At 61.8% G+C, this 8431-nt stretch overlaps 1 protein-coding gene across 1 annotated transcript in view; it reads left to right on the top strand.

The window, feature by feature from the left end:
• Positions 1-8431, top strand: part of SYT7 (synaptotagmin 7) — a 59727-nt gene that overhangs the window by 23445 nt on the left and 27851 nt on the right. The window contains 2 exon segments of the mRNA XM_019806972.2: positions 3622-3701; positions 7715-7846. Of these exon segments, the coding sequence (XP_019662531.1) occupies positions 3622-3701; positions 7715-7846 (212 nt within the window).

Raw genomic sequence — 8431 nt, 5'->3', positions numbered from 1 at the left:
TTCCCCCCACCCCCCACCCCCAGTCCTGCAGCCCCAGCCCAGAAGTGCAGTGGGGACTTTGGGGGCTGCAGTGGGGCACCCCCAAAGGTGGAGGTGTCCCAGATGTCGGGCCTTCCCTGGGTTTAGGTGAGGAAGCATCCCTGACAGACACCTCCATCCCTTAGATTGAGAAAGGTGCGAGTGGGGGCCAGGTGCCACATCTGGAACCCCTATTCCCTCCCTGCCCTGACATAGAGGGGCCTTAAGGACGAGGGGGGAGGGCCATGGCCGTGGGCACCATTTAGCTGGGGGTGTCCAGCCCCAGTCCTATGGAGGAGAAGGGGCAGATAGCTCTGGGAAGGACCCAAGAGGCCCATAGCCCAGCCTGTCTCCTTCAGGCAAGGCAAACTCCGAACTGGGAACATGGCTCTCCATCCTGGACATTCAGCTTCTGGGAGTTTCTTCCCCTGGGGAGGAGCCATGGAGAAGGCCAGCTCTGCCGCATGGGCCGAGTGTGAGTGCATGTGTAACCTGGGCCCATTCCAGGGGTGCAGGTGCGCTTGGAGCCAAGCTGGCCGCCCTGCATTGTTCCTGGATCCCCGGTGTCTGCGTCTGTCTCGGAATTTCAGGGGAGGTGGAGGAGGGGTCTTGGCCGCCACGGGCCACGTGCCTGTGTGTGCGAGTGTCCTCAGAGGCCGTGGGAGGGGCTGAGCACACGCACGCCGCAGCCCTGGCATCTAGTTGCAGGGTCTGTTTGGTTGTCTGTCTGTGTGCAAGCCGGCAGTGGAAGGCTGAGGAAGGTGTGTGAGCAGGCACTGCTGGTGACCTTGAGTGGGGGTCTGTGTGCTGAGTGTGCCGGCTCTGAGGGTGTTGGTGCAGTGTGTGTCTGTTCACCCCTGCAAGGTGGGATGGGCTTCATCTCATCAGATCTCCACCCAAGGGAGCTGACACTTGCTTCATCCTTGCTGTCCTGGCCTCTCCTGGTAAGTGCTGCTGTGTGTGTGTGTGTGTGTGTGTGTGTGTGTGTGTGTGTGTGTGTGTGTTGTGGTGGGAGCCTCCCCCCCACCCCACTCACTTGGGGACCAGTGTTCAAAGATGACAGCTTTTGTAGCAGGTGGGGGGCCGACAGTGCAGAAGGCACCTCCCCTGGCCCCAGCCCCTCCCCCCAGCCTCCAGCTGGGAACTTTCCCAGGGGTCCCAGCTACAGTCCTCTATCCCAGGCGACTTTCTCCCCTGAGCTGCCCAGCCCTGCCACAACTCCTCCCCCACCCCCCACATCAGAGGAGCTGGGGAGCTTTCTGCCTGGGCTCTCTCTGTGCTTTTCCTGGAGGGGCTTTCACATGCCCCTTACACAGTTCCTGGGCTCTCCCGGCCCACCTGTCCCCTCAGTAGCAGTGATGTGATACCCCGACAGCCCAGATCCCACTTCCAAACATTAATAACTTCCTTAATCTCCAGCTGGCTTTTTCCGGATCAGCCTAACCAACCCCCTCCCTGAGAAGCAGGCTGGTGATATTGGGCTCCTTAGAGCTGCCCAGTGTCTCCTGGACCCTGCGTGGGTTTGCTGTCATTGCCCCCTTAACTCTTCCCCACCCCCAGTCTAGGCCCGCCCTGGCTCCTGTCCCCCACAGCACCACAGCTCCTGCTGCAGAGTGATCACTGCAGCCAGAGGGGAAGTTTCTCTGAGCTGTGGAAGGAAGAAGGGCAGGCCCCGGATGAACTGGGGACAGCCCACCCAGCCATGCCTGGCCTTGGAGAAGAGGCAGCTGACCCACCTTAGAAGAAAGTGCTGCCCGGGGCAAGTTCTCCTGCCAAGACTAAGGAGGGGGCTGGGAGGCCCTCAGCAGGGTCCTCCCAGCCCCACACTGCTTGAAGTGGGGGAGAATAGGGAGGGAATGGTGGGAGTGGGGCTCCTCCCTGTGTCCTGCCCAGAGAAGGATCCTCAGCCAGGGCCAGGTGGGGCAGCTCCAGGCCCTGATCTTCCCAGTACGGAGTAGGCATTATTGGGGATTTGAACTTCTGGGTACTGATGGGAGAGAGCAGAGCTGGAGCTGAGAGAGGGCAGGTCCTGTGTTTTCACGTGTAAAGTTTTGGCTCAGAGGCAACAGCCTGGGGCTGAGACTGGGGAGGTGAGGGGAGCACTGGGGGACACTCCCATGCCATCCATTCTGCGAACTGCTGGGCACCAGCTTCTGAACCACGTCCTAGAGACCAAACAATCCCTGCCCTTTCGGGCTGCTTCCCCCCAGGGGCCGGGTGGGGGGGCTGAATTGAGTCAGGAGAGAGCTAGTAATATCTGTGATGAGATCCTGGAAGGATAAGGGAGCTGGGGCTCATCCGGTGACAGCACCCCTTTTTGGAAAGGAGGAAGAGGAGGTCAGAGAGGACAAGGGACTTGACCAGGGTGACATGGGGAGGGTGCAGTGTTGCTGGGACCGGAGACATGGGGGTGCTGAAGGTGGAGTGAGGACTCTGCCCCTCCCCCCACTCTGCCCTGCTCCCCTCCGCTACCTCTGCTGGGCTCCCTCAGTGGGCGGCCCCTGGGGCCTGGAAGGGGCTGCCGCTGGCAGGGGTGTCAGGGACATGGCCGTGTGGCTCTTCTTTTGCTTCAGGGCGGGTGGACTAACTGGCTGTGTTGGCTGTGGTGTTGGAGCACATGACAGGATGTTGGGGAAACGTGTGCCCGTGTCGGGGTGTGTGTGTGTGTGTGTGTGTGTGTGTGTCTGGGCTGCCACCGCCCCACTGCCCGCGTCGGCCCCGGGCCTGGCCCAAGCCCATGGCCCGTGGGTGCGCGTGAGGATGCTCGGTGGCAGCCAGGAATGTTAATGGTGCCCAGCTCTGCATGAGCTAAATTTAGAAACCCAAACCAAGAAGGTGAATGGTGCTCACCTTCCCAGCAGCAGGCCCGGTCCCCACTGCAGCCACGACCCTTCCTCTAGCCAGGGGACCTAGAGCCCCCCCGCCTGCCCTGCTGTGCCCTTTCCCCGGCACCTGCTGGTGTGAGGAACTCTGGGGTGCGGGCCAGGCTGCCCCAGCCTCTGATCCAGCGGGCAGCCTCTTCCTAAGGCTGTCTTCCTATAAAGGAGAGTGCTCGGGCCCGGCCCTGCCTCACTGCCCAGGGCAGGAGGACCCCAGGGAGCCCCCAGACAGTGCTGGACACGGTCCTTGGCCGGACTGGGCACAGTGCCCTCTCCCTGCCCCCACCACTCACGTCACTGGCCACTGCCAAGCTTGCCCCTGCAGGATGCCACCCCCACCATCTGGGGGTGGTGACGTGGCCAGTGTGACGTGGCCAGGCGCCTGAGAGCCGTCTGTCCGTGGCAGAGGGAGATGTGTTTCTGGGAGCCGAGCCAGAGCCCCAGGAGACAGGCAGACAGGAGGGGCCCCGTCCCTGGGGGTCAGGGATGGGGTGCCTTCGAGGGGCAGAGTCAGGCCTCGAGCCTTATGGGGCCAGGGCGCTACCATCCAGGGAAGAGATAGCAGCAGAGCTGGCCCCCTGCGGCAGTGACACCTTCACACGTGGGCCCCGGACCTTGTGGCCAAGGCTGGACCCCAGCCTACTCCCCTCCCCTGGCCCGTGCTGGGGAGGCAGGGCGGGTGCAGTGCCGTCTCCCAGGAGTGACCCTGGTGCATTCTCCACAGGGCAAACGCTACAAGAACTCCTTGGAGACCGTGGGCACGCCAGACTCAGGGCGTGGGCGCAGTGAGAAGAAGGCCATCAAGTAGGTGCCAGGCTTCGAGTACAGGGTGGGAGCATGCAGGCAGCCCCAAGTGGGAGGAGCCTCCCCCTCCCCTGAGCTGGCCACACACCCATTCAGGTTCCCCCTCACACCTTGGTACCGTTCTCTCTCCCTGCCTCCCACCCCCCCACACACACATACTCCCAGTGCCTCAGGGTGGCTCCGGGGCTCCAGCTTTTCTGCCTGTGCCCCCCCCCAGGCCCTCAAACTGTTCCAAGGACCCCAGCTCCATTTCCTGGCAACTGTCACCTCCAGCACTGTCTGCCTCCTCCCTCGCTCCTCCATCCACCCTCATCTCACACGCCATTTCCAACACCCTCCTAACTCCCCGGCATATCTGAGCTCCTCCCCCAGCCCCCGCCCCATGCCCCTGCCCAGGGATTGAGATCCCCTCTGGGGGGGCAGTGAGTCTCCTCTCTAAGACCCCACTAGTGTCCTGAGGGTGACTTGGCAGGTGGGCAGACCTCACTACTGGGCCACTTGGGAAACGGGGCAATGGGGACCCTTCCCTTGCCTGTCACTCCAGGTCCCCAGGGCCTGTCTTGCTGCCCTGACTCACCCAGGCTCCCCGCTTTTGCTCTGAGATCCCTCTTCAAGGAGGCAGGTTTGCCTTCCACAGACCACCTTGGCCTGCCCACAGCAAAAGGTCACTGGGACACACCCAGGGCAGCCCCCCCTCCAAGCAGCCCACCTGGCTGGAGGCTCTGGGAATGAGGGGTCTCTCTGCAGGGCTCCTCTCTGCTGAACCCAGGCTTTCGCTGGGAGGCCATCAGGCTGAGGTAGGGCTGCCAGGGCTGAGCCTGCCAGCAAGGGGCTTTGCCTGAAGGGGAGGCCCCCCAGCCTGCCCTGACCTCCACTTCCTTCCTTTAACTCAAGGCCCGCACCATCCCTGCCCCACACCTTCCCTTCTGCCCCCTTCCCAAGGCCTAGTCTGTCCCCCCTTTTTCTCCTCCATGTTCTCCCTTCTCCCTCTCCCCTGCTCCTGAGGGCTCCCTCCCTGCTCCCCCTCTGTTTTCATCTCTTGCTCTGACCCTGTTTGGGGCCTTCACAGAAGCTTCCAGTGTGTGCCTTGGTTGGGGGGCGGGCAAGTGGAGGGGTGGGCCTGCCGAGGTTGGGGGTGGGAGGAGGCTAGGGAGGAGGCCTCGGGGAGACTTTGAAGCTGGGTTTGGTTGCACACTCTCCGGTCTTCAAAGCCTAGAGCTGGCAGGTCTCAGGGGCTGACGCAGAGCCCAGGCCCCAGGCTTTCTGACGGCAGACAGGGACCACGTGGGGCCAGCCCAACACCTGTGCCGCCTCCGGACCAGGCCCCTAACCCAGTTTGCAGCTGGGCCAGGGGGCCTGTGTCTGCCAAGTGACCATAACCCGGGGAGGTATACGTTGTGGATAGTTGTTGAGAGGCCCGTGAGAGGAGATGGGGTGTCCAGCAAGAGGGAAGGCAGGCAGCGTGGTGGGCAACAGGTTCCACAGGCTGGGACAGCACCCACGATTGCTCCCTCAGACAAAGTGAGGGCAGCAGTGGCTCTCCCCTCTTCTCTATAGCCCTGCAGCCACTGCCTCCCCCACCCTGCGGAGCTGTCAGAGCCTCTGTCTCAGGGCAGGGAAGCCACCCTTCGAGTCTACATGCCCCTAGGTGCCTAGGCCTTTACCTCTTGCCAGGGACCAAAGCCAGCTGAGTGGCAGGAAGCAGGGCTTACCCACTGCACAATCTCCACATGGGCTTAGGACCTCCTCTGAACGGAGCTTTTGTCAAGGATTCGGGGAAGCTGCATTCTTTGGCAGTGGTTCCCGAACTGTGTTCCTCAAAGCACTCCATAAATGATTAATAGTCATTCCATGAATCACTGAGGTTTCATGGTTTCTATGACCAACTAAGTTTGGGAAACACTGCACATTTTCCTCCCTCTTGCTATGGGTATTCACTGACCCCCATTAAAGGCTCTGGGAAGTCCTGCAGCAAAGGAACCTGTGTTTCCCTAACTTTTAAAATTAAAGATGGTCTTTTCCAGTACTGCCACAGACAGCATGAGGGACCCTGGAGCTCCTTGGAATAGAGGGTGGGAGACCAGCCTGGCAGTGATGACCTTGGTGGCTCTTTCTCTCCAGGACCTAGGATTGGATGACACTTGATTCTGGAGATCTGGAGGAGGGCAGGGGGACGGAGGCCTTCCAACGGGTTCCACTTCTCTGTTACACTGGAGGACTAAGGTCTTCTGTTGAGGGAGCCTCCCCAGGGAGGCGCCCCCCAGTGCTGAGGGCCTGTCCTGCCTCTCCCACCTCAGCCTCCACGGCGCCACTCCCAGACTGGCTCAGGACTCTGGCTTCAAACCCTGTGTACGGAGTCCCTGTGGGACATTTCTGAAGTGCAGTCTGGACAGACAGACGCTGTCCACACCCCCTTGGGCTGGGACCACCCTCTCCTCTGGGCCTGTGGTGGCTGATCAGCTTCTCTCCTTTGTTCCCAAGTCTGAAGCTGAGAACGAAGGTCAGGGTCAAGCTCTGGTGTGGGGTTGCGGGGGAGAGAAACAGGTCCCCCAAGAACACATTTGCTCCATCTTCAGGGGGTGCACCTCCCCCACGGTGGCCTCCCCAACAACAGGGCCCTCACCTTGGCCTTGAGCAGTGGCACAGCTTCAGCGCAGGTCAGGCCCACCCCCCAACAGGGCTCCTTCCCCTAGATGTGTTTCTGAGGGCTCATGCATGGCTCCCTTCTAGAATGTTCCTTTGGCCTGTTTCTTATGCCTTTCCTCTCCCTGTGCTCCCAGGCCTGCTCCTCAGGGCCCCAGGAGTCTGACAAGCTGATGGAGCCCCTTGTCTTTGGCTCCTGGGATTTCCAGGTTGTGCCTTCTGCCGGCTGAGGCTTCTGCAGCCAGCCCCCAGAGGAGGTCCCCACATTCTCTGTGCTTCCAGCCTACTTGCTTCATTGGTATGACTTGTCGCAGAGCAGGAGGGGATGGGAAGACTGGGACAGAGGGTCCCTTCCAGGCCCAGCAGCCACCTTGGAAAGGATCAGGGGCACAGGGAGAGACTACCCTGGCTGGCAGGTCAGGTACAGGTCAAGGGCCTGGGGCTGAGTCTGCGCATCAACCCCCACAGAGAAGGGCAGGCTCCCTCCACATAGACCCCAAAACATTGGACCTGAAGGGAGTCCTGGAGACTCTGGTCACACTCCCAGCAAGGTCAGAGGCCTGGAGATGCTTCTCTTTTCTGGGGGGCCATCTGCAATGAGTGGAGAATGTCTTCAGCTCAGCTGAGATCCCACCAAGCTCACACAAAGGCTGTGTCCTAGGAGGGGAGAGAACAGAGGAGGCTGGGGGACCTCAGGCCAATGGGAGGAGGAGAAGGATGGGCAGGGAGCTGGGCCTGCCCCAGGAGTGGCTCAATGGAGGTGGATGGAAGAGGGGAGAACCTTGGGTCTCCACTGTGGGAGAGCTGACAGCCCAGCGGGTACAGCCAACCTTCTGGTTTGGCAGGCAGGGAGACTGAGGCCAGGAGCGGTGGGCCCCCGCCCCCTGCTCCCCCCCCCCACAAGTTGGCAGCAGGGTCTGATCTACCTTTCAGCTACTTCCAGCCAGAAACCAGCACCCTCTCCTTCTCCCACTCCCCATGCCATCCTCCCCGAGGCCTGTCCCCAGCCCCCCTCCTCCCCTCCCCTCTCACCATCTTTCTCTCTCCCACCAGCTTCCCCGGTGCGAGGCTCCAGCACGCCCACCTGCAGCTCGCCTCCTCTCTGCGTGGCTTCTCCCGGCCCTCGAGTGTGTGAGCCTGTGCGGGCACGTGTGAGCGTGTGTGTGTGTGTGTGTGTGCGTGTGCGTGCGCGCGCTCTCCCGTGGGGCGCAGCTGCCGCTCTCTTCCTCCTGCAGGAGCAGACCCTGGCCCTCTCCGCTCTCTGTGTGCGCGGCCCCTGGGGCCCCTGTCCCCTCTGCCCCCGCAGGACTTGCGGTTCTTGTTTCTTCTTGTATCTCCCTGTTTTCTCCCCTCTCTCTCTGCCCCTCCAGCGATCTAGACAGAGACTTTTGGAATAACAATGAGAGCACAGTGCAGCAGAAATGGAGCTCCTATCCTCCCAAGGAGTTTATTCTAAACATTTCACCCTACGCCCCTTATGGCGACCCACGACTGTCCCTCAAGTGAGTGACTTTACCTGGTTTGATCCTCTATACTGAGTATCCGCGCACGCCCTCCTTCCCCTCCTGGCCCTCAATTCCCCTCCTGCTCCTGTCCCCTGACTTCCCCACCGGTGTGCCCATGGGCAGGCCGACCATGGAGACGAGCAACCCCTCCTGCCTCCCCTCTCCTGCCTGCCCCTCTCCTGTCCCCTCCGCCAGGGCCAGCCGAGCAGGAGAGCCCCCTCCGCAGCCACACTCAGCCCCCAGCGGGTCCCTCCGCGGCCCCCACTCCCCCCTCTGTGCAGTCAGGTTGGGGTTGCCCGTTTGGTCCCTCCCTCTCGGTGTGGCTCGCTTTCTCCTCCCTGCTGTGTGCTGCTGCCCTGGCTGCTCGGTGGTGGTGGTCGGTGGTCGGTGGTCGGTGGTCTTGGTGGCGGTGGTCGGTGATGGCGGTGATGGTGGTGGTGGTGATGAACTCTGACTAACACGGCTTTCTCTTTCTCCCTGCCTTGGGGCCTCCTGGCCTGGACAGCCCGCTCTTCCTCCGTCGTTAACCCTTCGTTGTCCTGTGGGATAGAGTTGGAGGTGGCTGCCCTCCCCCCACCCCCG

This window comes from Ailuropoda melanoleuca, chromosome 16 (assembly GCF_002007445.2).
Source record: "Ailuropoda melanoleuca isolate Jingjing chromosome 16, ASM200744v2, whole genome shotgun sequence".
NCBI classification, from domain to species: Eukaryota; Metazoa; Chordata; class Mammalia; order Carnivora; family Ursidae; genus Ailuropoda; species Ailuropoda melanoleuca.
The sequence above is the reverse complement of the archived record's forward strand: the minus strand, read 5'-3'. Positions and strand labels throughout refer to the sequence as shown.